This window comes from Antennarius striatus, chromosome 12, assembly GCF_040054535.1.
Source record: "Antennarius striatus isolate MH-2024 chromosome 12, ASM4005453v1, whole genome shotgun sequence".
Lineage (NCBI taxonomy): Eukaryota > Metazoa > Chordata > Actinopteri > Lophiiformes > Antennariidae > Antennarius > Antennarius striatus.
The window spans coordinates 6,188,011-6,207,743 of NC_090787.1; the positions used below are offsets into that span (position 1 = coordinate 6,188,011).

At 47.3% G+C, this 19,733-nt stretch overlaps 1 protein-coding gene across 11 annotated transcripts in view; it reads right to left on the reverse strand.

Moving 5' to 3' along the window:
- Positions 1–19,733, reverse strand: part of LOC137604872 (titin-like) — a 199,834-nt gene that overhangs the window by 9,221 nt on the left and 170,880 nt on the right. For all 11 annotated transcript variants that reach the window (XM_068329062.1, XM_068329063.1, XM_068329064.1 and 8 more), the window contains 36 exons: positions 19,404–19,700; positions 18,649–19,236; positions 18,247–18,549; positions 17,308–17,604; positions 16,922–17,209; positions 16,533–16,832; positions 16,293–16,444; positions 16,047–16,197; positions 15,184–15,483; positions 13,335–15,101; positions 12,831–13,124; positions 12,455–12,742; positions 12,060–12,359; positions 11,605–11,939; positions 9,726–11,457; positions 9,314–9,616; positions 8,621–8,932; positions 8,252–8,542; positions 7,852–8,151; positions 7,562–7,703; positions 7,322–7,485; positions 6,896–7,198; positions 6,488–6,769; positions 5,795–6,388; positions 5,391–5,681; positions 4,989–5,288; positions 4,537–4,839; positions 4,134–4,436; positions 3,766–4,034; positions 3,344–3,659; positions 2,950–3,255; positions 2,561–2,860; positions 1,764–2,339; positions 1,044–1,349; positions 572–954; positions 54–264 (listed from right to left, as the gene is read on the reverse strand). In XM_068329062.1, coding sequence (XP_068185163.1) covers positions 54–264; positions 572–954; positions 1,044–1,349; positions 1,764–2,339; positions 2,561–2,860; positions 2,950–3,255; positions 3,344–3,659; positions 3,766–4,034; positions 4,134–4,436; positions 4,537–4,839; positions 4,989–5,288; positions 5,391–5,681; positions 5,795–6,388; positions 6,488–6,769; positions 6,896–7,198; positions 7,322–7,485; positions 7,562–7,703; positions 7,852–8,151; positions 8,252–8,542; positions 8,621–8,932; positions 9,314–9,616; positions 9,726–11,457; positions 11,605–11,939; positions 12,060–12,359; positions 12,455–12,742; positions 12,831–13,124; positions 13,335–15,101; positions 15,184–15,483; positions 16,047–16,197; positions 16,293–16,444; positions 16,533–16,832; positions 16,922–17,209; positions 17,308–17,604; positions 18,247–18,549; positions 18,649–19,236; positions 19,404–19,700 — 13,947 coding nt within the window. The remainder of the gene's footprint in view (positions 1–53; positions 265–571; positions 955–1,043; positions 1,350–1,763; positions 2,340–2,560; positions 2,861–2,949; positions 3,256–3,343; positions 3,660–3,765; positions 4,035–4,133; positions 4,437–4,536; positions 4,840–4,988; positions 5,289–5,390; positions 5,682–5,794; positions 6,389–6,487; positions 6,770–6,895; positions 7,199–7,321; positions 7,486–7,561; positions 7,704–7,851; positions 8,152–8,251; positions 8,543–8,620; positions 8,933–9,313; positions 9,617–9,725; positions 11,458–11,604; positions 11,940–12,059; positions 12,360–12,454; positions 12,743–12,830; positions 13,125–13,334; positions 15,102–15,183; positions 15,484–16,046; positions 16,198–16,292; positions 16,445–16,532; positions 16,833–16,921; positions 17,210–17,307; positions 17,605–18,246; positions 18,550–18,648; positions 19,237–19,403; positions 19,701–19,733) is intronic.

The following is a 19,733-nucleotide window of genomic DNA, read 5'->3' on the forward strand; positions in this document are numbered from 1 at the left end:
TGACTGGACCAACGTGACAAGTCAAGGGAAACATGATAACTTGATGCAGTTACCTTCCACCTCCAGGTTAGCGGTGGTGGAGATGGATCCTGAGGAGTTGGTTGCTCTGACTTGATAAACGGTGGCATCGTTCTCGTCGGCAGCAGTGATGACCAGCTGGTAGTACCCCCCCTTGAACTCTTGGGCTTTGATCTTAGTTCCGTCTGCCAGAACCTCCTTTCCACTGCGATACCACTTCACCATAGGCTTGGGATGTCCCACCACCTTGTCACAGGAAAAGATTAGATATGATTCATTGAAATCCAAAAGCTGTTTAAGTCAATCCACTGGACGTTAAGAACCTACACAGATTCATTGAAATGAAATTTTTCTGGTTTTGTCATAAAGTCTTTTTCTCTGTTGTGACAAATTAATTTCCTTCTGGGGAAATATCAGCAAACTCGTATTTGAGCAACTAATCTTGGCGCTCTGGCAGCGAGGGGACAGCCCTTCCACGAGTAAATGACACCGATGGCACTCTTCTCATTTTCTAGTTTTGACATGCAGATGCAATCTAGTTCAAATAAAATACCTTAGTGACGAAGGTGGCGTTGGCCTGGTATTTGACAATCATGTCCCTGATCTCTTCTCTGAAGGCGGGAGCTCGAGGAGACTGGTCAGATTTGGGGATGACAGGTTCCGACACCTCACTCCAGTCACTTTCTCCACCCATGTTCTCACACTTAACGCGGAATTCATACTCAAAGCCCTCAATCAAGCCGGTGACTTCGTAGCTGGTCTCCACAACCTTCTTTGTGGTTACTGACATCCACTTGTTCTGTTTCTTCTCTCGTTTCTCCAGATAGTAGTTGGTAATTTTTGCTCCGCCATCACTAGTAGGAGGCTTCCAGCAGACGACACAGGAGTCCCTGGTGGAGCTGATGATGAAGGGTTGTTGTGGAATGCCAGGTTTTTCTGAGACATAAACAGATGTTATTACAATGCCCCACTACTCTATGCCACAAATACAAGCTGGTAAACTGAAGTGATGAAACACAACTCACCAAATGGACTCTTGACGATGACCACTGATGGGATCTCCAGGGGCTCGCTGACTCCGTACTGATTCTGGGCAGAGACTCTGAAGTAATAGCCGGCGTTCTCTGAAAGGTTGGGGACACGACAGTTGGTGCCAGAGATGGATGAAGACACCAGGTTCCACTGCTCGCCTTCTTTGGCTTCACGTTTCTCTACAATGTAGTTGGTGATCATGGAACCTCCATCATCTTTGGGAACCTTCCAGCTGATGACAACTGAACTCTTTAGAAGAGCATCAACCACCACAGGACCCTCAGGGATGGAAGGTTTGTCTGGAAGATGTAGGAATGAGAAACTTCATGTAGGGATCGATTAATATGTATCAAGATTTACGTTATACAGTGGTACAAAGCTTCATATCTTCAAAACCTCAAATGGTTTTCACTAAAAATCAATGTGATGGGATATTTGAACCTTTTCCATCTTGTTAAATAAAGATTAAAGATAAAAGGTAAAGATTAAAGATTAAATCCACTTTATTGATCCCCAGTGGGGAAATTATCTTCATACTCATCATGTACATGCATACTGTACATATACGTGCTAATCACAGCACACCACCCTAACCCTAACCCCGCCACTGGTCTCGATCTCTAGGGTTAGTGTTAGGGTTAGACTAACCCTAACCCTAACCCCTGAAATAATATTAGCTGTCTAACATTCTTGTTATCAGGGCGTGGCCATACCTTGGATTTCCACACGCAGCGACGTGTCGATGGTGCCGTACACGTTGCTGAGCTGCACCTTGTAGCGGCCGGCGTTACTCTTCCTTTGGACGTTCCTGACCACCAGGTGGGTGTAGCTCTCGGTGTTCTCAATGATCACATTCTCAGATGGGTTCAGAGGCTTCTTGCCATAGAACCACATGATTTGTGGGATGGGTCGTCCGATGTACACAACATGCAGGCGCAGGCTGGTGCCCGCTCCAGCAAAGTACTTCTCCTTCAAGGGGAAGCCCGGGTGGAACTGGGGCGCCGCCTGCAGACGCAGTTTGCCACTGGTCTCAATCTCCCCAGCCTCATTGACCGCCCTGCATGTGTACAGCCCCTCGTCCTCCTGCTCATCTGTCAGGATGCTGAGGGAGTGGTTGCGGCCGTCCGAGCTCATCTTGTACTTGCGGCTCTGGATCAATTCTTTGCCATAACGGTACCACCTGATCTCAGGCAGAGGTCTCCCGATGATGCCACAGGTCAGAGTGCCAGACTCCCCCAGTTTGGTGGTCGCATCCTGGATCTCTTCCTTCAATGCTGGAGCCTCACCAACTGCAGAAAATCCGTGAAGGTTGAAATAAATTAAAATTGGACATTTTTACATTTCCAATTTTTACTGGCTTGTTGTAAAAACTATCTCATATCTATATTTTAATATACATTTAAAATGTATTCATAAAACAACCTTGCTGTGGGTTTCTCAATGCAAATTTTAATCCATCTGACAAATGTGTTATTAATCTCAACATCACTGTGGTTGGATTTGAGCTCACCGCTCAGTTTGGTCTTGATGCCCATGGGCGTCCGGCGCGGTCGGCTCAATCCAGCCTCGTTCTCGGCGAGGATCCTGAATTCGTACTCAGTTGCCTCCATCAGGCCCCCCATGGTGAACTGGCGGTCCTTGGAGCGCTCTTTGTTGCACTTCTTCCAGGCACTTTCTCCAGCCTGCCTGAACTCGATCCAGTAGCCCAGGATCTCTTTGCCGCCATCGTGCTCAGGCCGGAGCCAGTGGATGGTGATGCAGTCTTTTGTGACAGAGATGATGTCGATCTCTCCTGGTTGGCTGGGTTTGTCTGAAGGACAACAGGAACACACCCCATTAGGTCTGTCCGTGGATTCTCTACTTCACTGATTTATCCGTGTAGACCATCTAACAACTCACCAAACGGATCTTTGCAGACCACGGACTCTGAAGGGGGGCCAGGCTCGCTCTGCCCAATGTCATTCTGAGCCACCACCCTGAACATGTACTCTGCATCGGGGATGAGGCCGCTGATGTTGTACATTGTGGTGGTGATGTGGGTCTTGTTGTGTCTGACCCACTTTTCTGTTGAAACTTCTCTACGTTCCACATAATATCCTGTAACACGAGAGCCCCCATCGTCCCGGGGGCGGGCCCAGGACAGAGACACGGTGGACTTGGTCACATCCATGATCTCTGGTGGGTTGCTTGGAGGTTCTGGAGGGCCTTTAAGTAAAGAAAGATGTGATGTCACACGAACATCAAACATGACTCATATCACACACCCTAACAGGTGCATCACATTCACACTCACACAGTGGCGTCTTGGGCAGGACAGCCTGATCCGACTTGAGAGATCTACTGACACCAAACTGATTCTCAGCAGAAATCCTGAAGTGGTACTCCACGTTCTCCTTCAGGCCCTTCACCACCAGAGAGTTCTCCTTCACCCGAGCGTCCACTGTGCACCAGGCAGCCTTGGGTACTTCCCGTCTTTCTACAATGTACCCCAGGATGTCAGAACCACCATCATCTGACGGTGGCCTCCAGCTGACCCGCACAGATCTAGCTTGGATGTCATCAAACTCCAGAGGTCCTTCAGGGGGATCAGGCCGACCGATCACCTTTACCTGAAGGTGGAGATACATAGAGTGTGAAGTTCCAAGCGCTGCTACAACTATGCATTTAGAGTTTTTTATGATATTGAAGCAAACAAACCAATTGTCATCTACCCACCTTGATGTAAACAGCCTTCCTGCCACATTTGTTCTCCAGCAGCAGGTCGTAGGTGCCGGTGTCATCTTTGTGTGCTTCCTTGATGACCAGCTCTGTGATGTCATCGTGGGTAGCGATCATGGCCCGATGGGAGATATCACGTCCATCCTTAGTCCACTTGCATGTGGGGATGGGTTTGCCCTTGATGGCCACAGACAGGCGGATGACTCCACCCTGCCGCACCACGTAGCCCTCTTCATACTGACGGTCCAGCTCATATTCAGGATAAACTGAAAGAAAATAACACAACATTTTTCAGTTAAATTACAGATTCAGAAAAAAGTCATCGAGTGTAAACCAAACTGAATTAGAATATTATGCTCTACTACCAAGCATTTCCTGGACTTTCACCACTCCGGGAATCTCTGCCGGTTCTCCAGAACCGCCGGCATTGCAGGCCATGATCCTAAACTTGTACTCCGCTCCTTGGGGCATGTGGGTGAGGGTGTACTCGCACATCTTGGTGGGCGTCGTGTTGCACAGTGTCCATTCTACCTGGTCCACCTTCTGCATCTCAATCAAGTAACCAGTAATGACAGAACCACCCTCCTCTTCAGGTGACTGCCAAGCCAGAGAGACGGAGGTCCTGGTGGAGTCTGTGACTCTGGGCTGAAGAGGAGGACCTGGTGGCTCTGTGGAACAACAAAGACATGTTGAAGAATACAGCAATAGACAGCTAGCACCATCTTAACCAGACAGTTACAGTTTCATTAAGGTCTTTTGGGGACTTACCGATGGGATCCATGGCGACAGTGATTGCAGAGCTCTCACTAGGTTTGCCTGCTCCTCTAGAGTTGACGGCTGTGATGCGGTGTTCATACTCTAGGCCTTCAATCAGGCCAGACGAGCGGTACCTCATCATGGTGACATAGTTCTTGTTGATCCTCAACCACCGGTCAGAATGGGCTTCTTTACGCTCAATGATGTATCCGGCAATAGTAGAGCCGCCATTGTCCTCGGGAGGCTGCCAAGTTAGTGTCATGCCATCATGGGTGACATCAAGCACCTCTGGCCTGCTCGGAGGTCCAGGGATGGCTGCAAAAGAGAAAATTGAGTAATTGACTGAAAGTCAGGCAGTAATTGTTCACAAATGTAGATCCAAATGATCTCTGGACTGTTGGAGCCAGAACTACTGACAACGCTTGATTTTATTGAGATAAACAACAATAATTGAAGGAACTCACTCTTTAGGCTCTTGCATTCTACCACGTCTGACTGCAGGAAGCCTCCAACTCCAAAGCGGTTCATGGCGGCAACACGGAACACGTACTCAGTTCCCTCAGACAGTCTGGTGAACTTGAAACAGGGTCGAGTGACGGACTCTGAGATGGTGATCCAGCCTGGTCGATGGGCGTCACGCTGCTCCACCACGTAACCACTGATGTTGGCTCCACCATCCTTCTCTGGAGGTTCCCAGCTGACGGTTACTGACACGCCATCAACCTCCTCGATTTTCATTGGACCAACTGGGATGCCAGGTTTGTCTTAACAAATATCAGAAGGTGGATTATTGGAACCTTTCCACATAACTTGAAGATGTTCAGATTAGATCTGAAGAACCTTCTGCCGTTTGCCAAAAGTCTTACCAAGAATGATGACTTTGATGACCTCGGTTGCAACACCAACAGCGTTTTTCACTTCCAGGGTGTAGTTTCCGGTGTCGTTGATGGTGGTCTCACGGATGACGAGGTGGGTGTGTTTGCCGTTGCTGTCGATCTTGATGCGGTCCAGGCTGTCTTTCAGCTTGATGCCACCAAAGAACCAGGAGCAAACAGGCTGTGGTTTGGCCTTTATTGGGATGTTGAGATCAATTGGTTTGCCGTGGTGCACATGAACAATCTTCTGAGGAATACTTGTCATGTCAATTTTGGGCATCACTGAAATACAAAAGAAGCATGGTCACATACGATTGTATTCAGATAGCACTGCATCACAGATTCTACCACAAAGGTTTGTTTGTACGAGGACCTCTGGTTCAATGAGGTCTTACCGGTAATGTCCTGGATTGTGACTGGTGTGACCGTGTCCATGGGCTCACTTGCGCCCCTGCTGTTGGTGGCTCGAACTCTGAACAGGTACTGGTCATTCTCCATCAGTGACTGGACAGTGTACTGAGACACTGAAGCCTTGAGTGTTGCCACAGCACTCCAGCGGTCTGTGCCCACCTTGCAGGCCTCGATGGTGTAGCCTGTCAGCCGGCTGCCGCCATCGTGCAGGGGCTTCTCCCAGTGCAGCGTGACAGAGGACTTAGTGACGTCCACAATCTGGAGGTTCAGCGGCACCGACGGCACCTCGCAGATGAGCACAGCCTCTGCTGTCTCACAAGGTTCGCCAATACCATAGATGTTCTCTGGCAGGACTCTGAACAAGTAGTGCACTCCCTCCTCCAGACCAGTGATCCTGAACAAAGTCTTCCTACACTCAGTGGTGACGGTTTTGTATGACTTCATGCTGGCTTCTCGTTTCTCAATGATGTAGTTGCTAACATGAGCACCACCATCAATGCTCGGAACATCCCAGGTGATCACAACAGACTCCTTAGTGTAGTCCTTCACCTTCACAGAACCAGGAGGACCAGGAGTGTCTGCACAAGACATGAAATTATTAGGAAAGTGCATGCTGCTTATAATTACTCTTGTCTTTTTATTTTTTTACGCATCACCCTACAGACGCATTGACATACCATAAACCTTCACCAGGATAGTGGCACTCTTCTTGCCGGATGGATTCTCTGCCTCCACAATGTATTTACCAGAGTCGTAGCGATTGACCTTCTCCACCATCAGTGAGGTGTAGCTATCAGTGGTCTCAATGTAGCCGCGGCTCTGCAGCTCAACGCCGGCCTTCCTCCAAGATACTACTGGCAACGGTCGGCCAGTAACAAACACCATGAGACGCAGGGTTCCTCCAGCACGCAGACACACGGTCTTCTTCAGGTCATCAGCCAGCTCCAGGTCAGGGATTTCTGATCAAGTGGACAAAGCATCGTAATAACAGAGCATGTGGATGAACTCATCTCTAAATGATATCTGTTTTATCTTGGTTCACTCAATTTCTTTTTTTTTTAACTTAAAACTCCTCACTGACTCACCAATTTTCTCCAACGGCTCAATCTCAGCGCTGGGGTCACTGAACTCGCCGGTGCCATTGCTATTGATGGCAGCAACCCTGAATCGGTACTTCTTATTGGCTGCCAGGCCCGCGGCCACATACTCATTGGTCTTGAGAGCCTTGGCAGTGGCGCGGTACCACTGCTCAGAGTCTTCCTCGAGGATCTCCACTACGTAGCCAGTGACATCCGAGCCACCATCGTACATGGGTCTGGTCCAGGTCATGCTGATGCTGTGCTTGGTGGTGTCCGTGATGCGAGGCATTGAGGGAGGAGCTGGGGTGTCTGTCGGTACAGAGAAAAAGGTTGCACATTTACTTCAGTCTTTCAATAAAGACAAACGTTAATGGACAAAAAAATGCCAAGAACTAGAGCTGGATGATGTTAATGAGTGAAGTCACTGCTCACAGGTGGGGTCTTTGCAGAGGATGTATGCCGAGGCGTCGCTCGGCTGGCTGTCTCCGGCTGCATTGACAGCCGTTACTCTGAACTGGTACTCGCTTCCTTCTAGCAGACCTGTGATCTTAAGACGGGTGTCGTAGATGGTATACGTCTTGTTCACACGTGTCCATCTAGTCCAGAGAGAGGGGGTGAGCGCCAAATATCAGAACACTAAAATCTGCTAACTTGTTCAGTTGGTGTTCAAACCTGGTGCTGCTCTTCTCTCGCTTATCCACGATGTAGTTTTTGATTTCACTGCCTCCATCACTCTCAGGCTTCAGCCATTCGATGATGACGTGCTCCTTACCCACAGCAGTGGCCTCTGGAGTGCCCGGCACGGATGGAATGGCTGGAATAGAAGGTCATGACAGCTCAGAGACTGTGTCTCTTTTTTCATAACGCAAACCTCATCCATAAAATCTAATCCGAAGCCCAAACAGAATTTATTTCTTGTTTCTTAGTCTAACACTTAATTGTATCAGAGCAAAGAAGCTTACTGTAGGCGTTTCTGGCAATGATGGGATCAGACTCCAGAGGAACTCCGGGGCCAAATTTGTTGACTCCTCTGACCCTGAAGATGTACTCATTGTTCTTGATCAGCTTGGAGCTGACACACGACAACGTTTTGCACTCGGGCTCCATGATGACCCAGTTGAGGCGACTGGTCTCACGCCGCTCCACGATGTAATGGGTGACAGTATCACCGCCATCTTCCAGTGGGATCTTCCAGGACACAGTACACTTCTCCTCTGTCACTCTGCTGATCAGGATCTTATCAGCTGGAGGTCCCGGAGTGTCTAGAGACAGACCAACAGTTTGACAGATGGGTTCCTTAGGGGACTCGGTTTAAGTTGACGTCATCACATTTACATTTACGTGATTGCTTTGGCTGCTTACCCAGAACTTTGACGCTGACGGAGGCGGTCTTGACTCCACTTGCGTTTTTGACGGTCAGGTTGTATCTGCCCGTGTCATACCTGTCACAGTTCTTGATGACGGCCATGGCTCTGGTTGAGGTGTAGGTAAGTGAGTATTTCTCTCCAACCTCCAGAACCTTTTCTCCCTTTGCCCAATACACCGTAGGCTCTGGTTTACCGCCAACAGTCCCATCCAGGACGAGGTCTGAACCAGCAGTGACAACAACAGTCTCACCCACCAGCTTGCTGTTCAGCTCAGCTTTCGGAGGAGCTGCAATAAAGACATTAGTTAAGATCTACACTTGAATACCATTCAAAACTTAAAATTAGAAACCTAGTAAAAACTTACAGTATTCATCCTTGCATGTAACGGGTCCAGTGGACTCAGATGGAGCGCTGTGGACACCGGCAGCATTCTTGGCAATAACACGATATTCCAACGTCTCTCCTTCTCCCAGGTTGGTGACAGTGAAGTAGTTCTCAGTGATGGTGGTGTAGTTGCATTTGAGCCAGCGGTTGTCGTCCCACTCTTCCATGCTGTACACCTTCTTTTCCACCACGTAGCCAACAATCTTGCTGCCCCCATCATTGAATGGTACAGTCCAGCACAGCGACACAGAAGAGCGGGTGATGTCAGTCACCTCTGGCTTACCGGGGGGATCTGGTTGGGAGAGGAGCTGCTTGTTAAGACTAACATTGATCTACTCACACCACCTTCAATACAACCATTCTGGCTGAGCAGTGAGAACATGAACAGCCCTGCATCTCAATTATCTGCATCTTATCCAGGGTGTACCCCGCCTTTTGCCCGTAGCCAGCTGGGATAGGCTCCGTTTTTGAAAGTCTAAAAGGGGGCCATACATTACAAAGGGTGCAAAGTTGTGCATGGTGCAGGGCAGGTCTAATTAATTTTCTGACAGATGGAGTTGTCACTTTTAAACCCTGTGCTCATGACGTGCACTACGGCTCTCAGGACACAAGTATTTAGAACGATTTTGTTTGAGCCATAAACAGTTAGTTACAATGAGACTGTTGTCCTTACCCACAGGATTGAGAGCCACAACAGGTCTGGAGGCCTCACTGGCCTTGCTGAGTCCAGCAATGTTCATGGCGTACACCCTGAACTGGTATTCCAGGCCTTCGATCACACTGGACACCTTGTACTGGCACTCCACACAAGGCAGCTTATTCTCCCTCACCCACAGGATTGTGTTCCTTTCCTTCTTCTCAATCCAGTAGCCAGTCACCTGGCTGCCACCATCAGCATATGGGACGTCCCACTTGATGCTAATGGCATTGGCAGACACAGATACCACATCCGGACGAGTTGGAGGACTTGGAGGTACTGTGGATAGAAAGTGGAAGTTAGATCATGGAAATGATTCCAACATGAACGCATTTACACAAATTTAACATTATCATTAACGGTGGTAGTAGTAGTGGAACAAACTTACTGAATGGATGCTCAATGACAACAGGAGCTGACTCAACAGATTTGCTGACTCCAAATTTGTTCTCGGAGCACACTCTGAAGGTGTACTCCATGTACTTGGTAAGATGTGTCACTTTGATGGTGGTTCTCTTCACACTGGAATTGACCACTTGCCAGGAAGCTGAGCCAGACTCTCGTTTTTCGACAATATAGTTGGTGATGTCAGAGCCACCGTCATCTGCTGGCTCAGACCAAGACAGGGTGCAGGACTCGGAAGAAACTCCAGAAATTTCCACAGGGCCTATGGGGGGACACGGTCTGCCAACAACAGCTACAGTCACAGTGAAAATTTTGGTGCCAGCAGCATTCTCTAGGATCAGGTAGTATTTGCCGCTGTCAGATCTCTTGCTGTCTTTCACCACCAAAGTAGTCCTCTCTTTTGTGGTTTTGATTAGAATTCTGTCAGTCTCCTTGAGCTTCATCTCTTCCAGTTTCCAGGTTACTTTAGGTGCAGGCCTGCCACTGATGGGGATGTCTATTGTGAAGGTGTTGGAGACCTTACAGGTGATAAGCTGGCTGGTGATGCTACTGAGGTCAGCCGTCGGTTCAATGCGAGGTTCCTTAATGACCACAGACCCAAAAGTGCCCTGTGGTTCACTGATTCCAGCATCATTCTTGGCTTTGACTCTAAAGTCATACTCCATGTTTTCAGTCAGACCCTCCACCAGCATCTTCTGGGACTTGGTCTCTCCACTGACAACCCAATGGTCACTGCCTTTAGCCCTGAATTCTACAATGTATCCTCTAATGCGGCTGCCTCCATCGTGGTCAGGTTTCAACCACACCAGTGAGGCAGTGGAGTTGGTTGTGTCAACAACATCCAATCTCTTAGGTGGTGCAGGTTCTTCAGTAGCAATAATAGGTTCCGTCATCTCATGAGGTTCCCCTTGGCCATACTGGTTCACAGCAGTTACCCTGAATAGATATGACACACCAATATCAAGACCAGTTACCCTGATCATCTGGCGAGAACACTTGTTGCTGATCTCCTGCCAGGCCAGGCGGCTGGCCTCACGCTTGTCCACGATATAGTGGTGGATTCGGGAGCCACCATCATTGTTCGGGGCATCCCACATCATTGTCAAGGCTCCACGGGTAACATCTTTGAAAGTTATGGCTCCTGGAGGTCCTGGTGTATCCAGCACTTTGACAGTGAATGTGATTGACTTGCGTCCACTGTTGTTCTCCAGGGAAAGAGTGTACTTTCCGGCCTCATACCTAGTGCAACCCTCAATGGTCAAAGTTGAGCAGCAGTCTGTGGTGTTGATATCGCCCATGACAGGTAGTTCACCATCAACCTTTGACCAGGTGGCCAGAGGAGCTGGTTTGCCACGGAAGGCAACCTGGAGACTTACAGTTCCACCATTCTTTACAATGTGAGTTTGCTTGAAATTGGCATCAATATCAATCTCAGGAGATGTGAGTCTGTCCAGAGCTTGAACAGCATTGGGCATAACCGAGGCTTCACCTTCTCCAGACCCGTTTACAGCACTGACTCTGAACTTGTAGAGTTCTCCAGGTGACAGGCCCTTGGCTGTGTACTTGGTGTGAATGCAAATCTGGTCGTTGACTCTGTGCCACTCCTCCAGACTGGCCTTACACATGTCAATATTGTAGCCAATTATTTCCATGCCACCATCGAAGACTGGTTTGGTCCATTCTAGGGTGACTGAGGACTTGGTGGAGTCAATGACCTGATTGACAAGTAAAGAACAAAATTTACAAGATTTCCATTTTTCTTTTTTCATGAAATTGAAAACAAACCAGATAAATTTAGATGAACGCTTGAAGACTGACATCAACATATTTTCATGAATATTTTGGTGTTTTGGAAATCCTACCTTGATTACAGTGGGAGCACTAGGAGCACTGGTTGGTTCTCTGCATTTGAAGAGTCTGGAGGTACTGCTAGCTGGTCCAACACCAGCACCATTTTCAGCCATGACCCGGAACTCATACTCGTTACCTTCGGTGAGGTTGATGACACGTTGTCTTAACTCTGTAATGGGCCGCTTAGAAGAGACCTTCACCCAGCGCAGGCTCTTCTTCTCCCTCCTCTCTAATATATATTGTTTGATCTCATTGCCGCCATCGCTTCTTGGCCTGGTCCAGCATAGGGTGATGCTGTTTCCAGTCACATGGGTAGCATCTGGTGTTCCAGGGGCATCAGGCACAGCTGACGGGAAGAATGGAAGCAAGGTAAATTACAAAAGCCAAGGAGTCAAACAGAGTTCCAGTGCAATGGATCAGGCCAACAGTTTGTTCAATATCAGATATCCTTGAACACTTTACTTACTGTATTGCATTTGAGCAATAATAGGATCCGAGTCCAAGGGTTTACCAACACCAAACTTGTTCACAGCAGAGATTCTGAACTGGTACTCATTGCCTTTGATAAGGTTGGTGGCATTATAAGAGCAGGCTTCACATTTGGAGGTGACCAAAGCCCAGGAGATCCTGGATGTTTCCCTCTTCTCCACCACGTAGTGGGTGATGGCAGCACAGCCATCATTCTCTGGTGGGTTCCACCACACGGTGCACTTCTCAGCTGTGATACCTGTGAAACGGATGGGACCCTCCACAGGTCCGGGGGTATCTGCAAGAAACACAGGAGAAGAGTTGACATGAATTACAACATTATCAACCGGTAGTCCTGAAATGAGGTGCCCTTGGGATCAAGTATTTACTGACCTTGCACTCTGACATTGACATCAGCTTTCTTCACACCAGAGTTATTCTTGGCCTCTACGGTGTAGATGCCACGGTGGTTTCTATCAGCATCACGGATAAAAAGACTACTGGTGCCGATGCCAGTTGTAATCTCAATGTCAAGCATAATCCTCTTGTCAATCTCTTTGCCATCCTTGTACCAGACAACTTGGGGGACGGGACGTCCAGTGATGCTGCAGCCGAGGTTAACATTCTCCCCAGCCCTTAGAGTCAGCGTCTGGTCTGGAGACCACTCAATCTCAGGAGCAACTGGAGACGCAAGCAAACAACCCCAGCATGTAAGGAATCAGCACAACTGTATTACTTTAATATATTTTATCAGTTTAACAATACTTACTGCTCTCATCCTTGGTCATGATGTATCCAGAGGAGTTGGATGGCGGACTGACTGTACCCACTGCATTCCTGGCAATCACTCTGAATTCAAATCTATCTCCAGCGGACAGGCCAGTCACTGTGAACTGGGTCTCACTGATATCAGTGAAGTTGCACCGCAGCCACTTGCCTCTGCCTTGGCGCCTCTCTACACTGTAGGCCACAATTTTGCTGCCACCATCCCTCTTGGGAATGTCCCACTGAAGAGTAACTGAGTCTCTGGTCACATCAATGCAGACTGGGTTGCCAGGTGGATCTGATTGAAAAAATAAGATTTTATCCAGAGTGTATGGCTTTATATATAACACAGAGTAACACAGAGGCAATATGAAAGTCATTTAGACAAGCTAGCACTTTCCCTTTGTTTTCAGTCTTCTTACTTTGATATCTGCTATATCTTATTACTTTATTCTGGGTAAAACACCAAATAAACAGGATTACCAATAAGTCAGACTCTTGCACTTACCAACAGGGGAGATAGCAAGTGCATGTTTGCTCTGTTCGCCCACGGGACTGAGTCCAGCATTATTTTCAGCATAGACTCTGAAGGAATACTCCAGACCCTCCAGCAGACCAATGATCCTGTACTCTCTGTTGGAAATGATGTTGGAGTTCACCTTCTGCCACATAAGGCTGTTCCTGTCCTTCTTCTCAACATGATAGCCCAAAATTGGGGATCCTCCGTCAAATCCTGGGGCCTCCCACCTGATTGTCATCCCTTCACTGGTGATGTTAAAGGCCAGTGGTTTGCCTGGTGGGCCAGGAGGCTTGTACTGATGTTGAGCGACAATATCAGACGAGTTGAGTGATTCGCTGACTCCATATTTGTTCTCTGCACGGACTCTGAACTGATACTGAGTTCCCTTGACCAGGTTGGGTATCTTGAAGGTAGTCCTGACTACACTGGAGCAGACCATCTTCCAGTTGGCCTGGGAGGTCTCCCGTTTCTCCACACTGTAGCAAGTGATCTCACCACCTCCATTATCTTTTGGCTCATCCCAGGAGATGATGATACTTTGGGCTTTAATTTCATCGAAGCGGACGGGACCCACAGGCACTGAGGGAGGTCCCAGGGTAATCACATTAATATCAAAATAATTCTTGATGACCCTGTTGTCCAGGACCAAGGTGTACTGGCCAGCATGCTCCTTCTTTGCTCCTCTGACTGTCACTGCAGTCTTGTTGTCAGTGGTCCTGAAGCGAATCTTCTCACTCTCCTTCAGAGGGAAGTTATCTTTTAACCAGCTGATAGCAGGTCTTGGTTTACCCTTGAAAGGTAACTCAATATGGATGTTCTGACCAACACGAACAGCAAGTTCTCCATTGGGATAGTCAATGAGGTTGGCTTCAGGTGGAATGACAAAGTCTACAACCGTGATAGAGTTAATCTGGGAGAAGTCGCTTCTGCCCTTCTCATTCTTGGCAAACACTCTAAAGTCCATGACAGCGTTCTCCTTGAGTCCGGTCACCTCACAGACGCAGCGCTTGCATGTCGCACCTAAAGTCCAGGTGGGATCTTCCTCGGTTCTCTTCTCAATGATGTATTCAGTGATGTGGCTTCCACCATCGTGCTCAGGTCTCGTCCACTGCAGCGTGACTGATTTCTTGGTGGAGTCTATCATTACCAGGTCTTTGACAGCTGCTGGAGTTTCTGTGGCTCGAACAGGCTCAGTAGTCTCCAAAGTGTCACCCACACCGTACTCATTCTCAGCAGAAACACGGAAGAAGTACGCTACGTCCTCCTCCAGGCCAGACACCTTGTAAGTCGAATTGGCGCACTCAGCAGTCATGACTTGGTAAGCCTTCATAGTTGAGGCCTTCTTCTCGACAATGTAGTTCGTAACAGGGGAACCACCATCAATGAGAGGAGGCTCCCAGCTCAGCATAAGCTTTCCTCTTGTCACATTCTTGATTATCAATTTCTGGCAAGAGGATGGACTGTCCAGAACTTTGAGGGAAACTGTGATTACCTTGGGTTCTCCTACACCGTTCTCAATTTCCAGCAAGTATTTGCCACAGTCATCACGGGTGACCTTGGGGATGAAGAGTGTTGTGGCCCGCTCACTGCTAGTGACGGTGTAACGGTTGTCACCAGCCATGTTCCGGTCTGCATGCCGCCAGGTGACATTGGGAGTGGGCCGTCCTTTTAGGGGAATAAACACCTCCACATCACGGCCAGCCTTGGCTGTGTACTGTGTCGTCACGGGGATATCCAAATCTAAATCCGCCTCCTCTGTTGGACAGAAGTAGGAGAGGTGAAACAGGAGTACACCAATTGGGATTATTGCCAGGGAGAGTTTTAGAAGCATACAAACCTAAAATATCTTTGGCTTGCACAGGCTGGTACATTTTGATGTCTTCTCCTTTGCCCTTGCTGTTGACAGCAGAGACTCTAAAGAAGTAGTAGGTTCCAGGTTTAAGATGGGAAACCACGTACTCACAGGATTTGACCTGTGGATTGATGGTCACCCATTCTTTGTCCTCTGAGTTCATCTGTTCCAAAAGATAGTGCGTGATTTGACTGCCCCCATCATAGACCGGCTTTTCCCAGCCAAGAGTGATGGAGGTTTTTGTGGAGTCGATCACGTGTAGCTTGGAAGGCTCTCCAGGCAGATCTGAAGAGGATGAAATGGCACGTGTTTGGAAAGCAGACAATTTGATTACAACTGTTAATAAATGCAATATAAAATAGTTCCCGACAGTCTCATCAGCTGAGTACTCCACCTGCTCTAATGGGCCATAAGTTAGAAGGGAACCAGTTTGTAACAAAGCGCCGTATGGATTTAGTCCATGATAAGACTAGCAGATGTCTGTGTCTCAGTGTTAGGTGGCAGGAAATATTAACTGTGATACTGCAATACTGTCTGGATTAATAATTTATTATTATTATTAATTTACATTCACGGGAACAACTACGGCTAATCTAAAGCCATCTACTGGGTGTCAGGGTTTGAGTTCTCTGCCTGACATCAACTTAATCTTTATTTCTGAAGCCAACATGACTTACTCGCTGAAAATTAATTAAATAACTTTAAATGGCTGTCATTATTTAGTAATTTCAAGTTAAAATATTTAAGACCAGATCATATTGGCCAATCAGTATTTTAATATGACAAAACAAAGAGACTTAGAAATAAACTGCTAACATTCTGGCGTGGAGATTAGATTGTGAGCATACCGATTGGGTCGTAGGCTTTGTAGAGGTCTGAAGCCTCAGAGTAGTTTCCTGCTCCAGCCTTGTTGACAGCACAAACTCTGAACTGGTACTCATTGTTCTCCACCAAGCTGGAGACTTTTTGCCTCGTGTCCCTGATTGTGCCCTTCACCACCTGGACACAACGACCCACAACAAATCCAAATATAAGACACTAGAATGTTGACTTCTTCGGTGCTTAAAGAGTTGAGGAAGGGCCGCTGAACAAACCTTGAACCACTGCAGACTCTTCTTCTCCCTCTTCTCCAGGTAGTAGCCATCAATGTCGCTGCCTCCGTCCAGTGCTGGTCTTTCCCAAATCACAGTCATAGTAGACTTGGTGATCATGGTTACTTTGGGCGTTGATGGCTCACTTGGAGGAACTATACAAAATCAAAATGCTTGGATTACATTAACAAATTTTCAAACCTCTAGTCTGTGGAGAATGATGGAGACATTCGTTTCTCTTACCAAATGCATTCTTGGCAATCACAGGCACAGACTCCAATGGGTCTCCAACACCATACTTGTTGACTCCACGGACTCTGAAGATGTACTCGTTACCCTGGATAAGTCTGGGCACGTTAATGATGCAGTCCACCAGTTTCTCAGAGACAATGGACCACATAATCCTGCTGGTCTCCCTCTTCTCTACTATGTAATGGGTTACCATTGCACCACCCTCATCAGCAGGTGGAGACCACATGATAGTGATGTTATCAGCTGTCACCTTCTTAAACTGAATCTCTCCATCAGGGGGTCCCGGTTTGTCTGAAGAGAGGACGGACATACTAATGAAGATAAAGCAACCAAAGACAAATTATTATCATCAGTACAAATATTGAAGAACATCTGATTACCTTGGATGAGCAGTCGCACTGTGGCACAGGCAGATCCCAGGGAATTCTTCACCTTCACCTCATAGACTCCAGAATTCAGACGAGTTGTTTCCTTCAGGAGCAAACTGGTGGACTCCGACGTGTGTCTGAAGGTCAGCTGGCCACTGGGCTTAAGCTCCCTGCCATCTTTATACCACTCAATGGTGGGAGCCGGCTTGGCGATGATATTAAACTTTAGCTCCACATTCGAGTCAGCCTTGTACTTTACCTCGTTGAGATATTCCTGAGGTATTTCAATCTCCGGGGCACCTGTATCAAACCATGAAGGACATATGATCAATACCTATGGATTTTTCATGGGAACGCACAGCTGTACAAAAAAATAAAAACAACAAAGAAGAGATTACCGTAGGTGTCCACGGACGTGACTGGTCCAGCGGTCATGGACGGGTTGCTCACAGAGCCCACGGCATTCTTAGCCCTCACTCTGAACTCGTACGTCTCATCCTGGGTGAGGCCAGTTACGGTGAATCTGGTGTCCGTGATGTTGGACAGATTAGCCTTGGACCACTTGGTATTACTGCCTTCTCTCTTCTCAACCATGTAGCTAGTGACTGGGGATCCACCAGTGTAGCTTGGTTTCTCCCAGACTAGGCTAATAGAGTTCTTGGTAATATCACTGATTCGCAAGTTGATGGGTGGCTCTGCAAAGAGAGGCAGTGAGACCTTGTATTAAGTAAGAACACATAGAGAGAAATGGTCGACACAATAGAACATGAGGATGGCTTTGGAGGGTTGACCAGGTGCCAATTACTCTTTAGGAGAATTTACCCTAAGGGGGATCAATAAAGCACTGAAAAAATACTGCCAACAAGTTTTGGAAAAATCGGAATATGGATTAACATTTCTAAATATCTGGATAACAAGTTGGATTTTTGAATAGATTTCACAGTCAGAGAAATTAGTTTATTTATTAGTTTCTTGATATAAGGGCATAGAAGTATGCAAATATTTCTTCACAGCAGCCAACAGAAATGTAAAGAATAAATTGTGGATAATCTGTGCTGTAATGAATTGAACTGAAGATGAAATTTCTAACTAGATTATCAAAAGATACGTAGAAAAATGAATGTCAAATTGGGCATGTGCAGCTCCACACAGCTATGGAGTGATGAACCATTTCAACAATAACCTGAGACATTCTGGTCCTCTGGTGGAATAAGAAATAGTTCAGAGCAGACCATTAAACCCCAGAGGGCCACAGTTCATACTGTGGTGTTAGACCAAGAATGAGTTCATTGATGTTTACCATTGAGGAAAGAGGCTTTTAATCAGATTCAACTCACCACAGGCATCAATGGCCAGAACTGCATCAGAAATCTTGCTGAAAATACTGATTCCAGCAGCGTTCTCTGCTGCCACCTTAAACTCATAAATGAGCCCGGCGTTGATGTTGGCGACCTTGTAGTGTGTAGCGCGAATCACCATTTTGTTGACTGTCTGCCAAAGTATACTGTTCCTGTCTTTCATCTGGAGATGGTAGCCGAACACGTGGCTGCCACCGTCAGATGGGGGCTCCTTCCAGGCGACAGTGATGGTCTCCCTAGTCACGGCGGTGATCTCTGGAGTCGAGGGAGCTTCAGGAATAGCTGTTGGGTCATAGTTAAACTTAGTGAGATGAACCTGAAAAAAACAGCAACCACAAGCAAAAGAACAAAACATAAAGAAGCACAAGGAAGGTGACTCACTGTAGGGGAGGCTGACGGTGACCGTTGGGGAGTCAATGTGTTCACTGACTCCATATTTATTCTCAGCCCTGATTCTGAACTGGTACTCCAGGCCAGTGGTTAGCTTCATGATCTTCATGGTACAGCGAGCCACAGCGGAGGAGACATCCACCCAGTTTGCTGTTGTCGTCTCTCTCTTCTGGATGATGTAGTTGGTGATGGGACTGCCACCATCATATGCCGGTGGGAGCCACTTCAGGCTCACACTGTCTTCTGTGACGTCAAATAGTTCCACAGGTCCTACGGGGGCGCTGGGGCGGTCCAAAACCACTATGTTCACAAAAGACTTTGTGATTCCACTGGAGTTGGAGGCGACTATATCATATCGACCTGAGTCTCCAGCAATGCTCTCGCGCAGCGTGATCTTGATGCTGTCGGAGGTGACCTCAGAGTTGAACCTCATGGTTGACTTGAGCATCACGTTGTCCTTGGAGAGGCTGACTTTAGGCAAAGGACGGCCTGTCAGTGGGATCTCACACTTGAGGGTGGAGCCTGCTCTAACGAAGACTGTGTTGTGAGGGAAGTTCATCATGTTGACTTCAGGTGATTCTAGGATAAATTTCAAAGAAAGAATTATAATTATATATATATATATATATAATGATTACAGTGAATTATAATTAATCAGGAGCATTATTCATCTATGTTTTTATTCTGTTGATATTTTAATCATTTAATCACATTAATCTGCTCAATCTGATCAGTTTGACACTTACCAAATTGGTCCTTCACCATAACAGGGGTGAACATTTCCTTTGTATCGCTGAAACCAGCGTGGTTCTCAGCTCTGACCCTAAAGAAATATTCTGCATTCTCTCTCAAGCCAGAAACCGTGAAGTGGTTAAACTTGGTCATGCCACATTTAACCCACATCTCCTGGCCTTTCTCTAAAGCTTCCACCAGATATCCAGTGATTCTGCTGCCTCCATCTTGTTCTGGTTTAGACCAGGTAAGGGTGACACTCTCCTTGGTCACATCGGTCACACCCAGTTTTGGTGGTGGGCTAGGTTTTTCTGGGGAGAGAGTACATAGGTGTGTTTTATTGA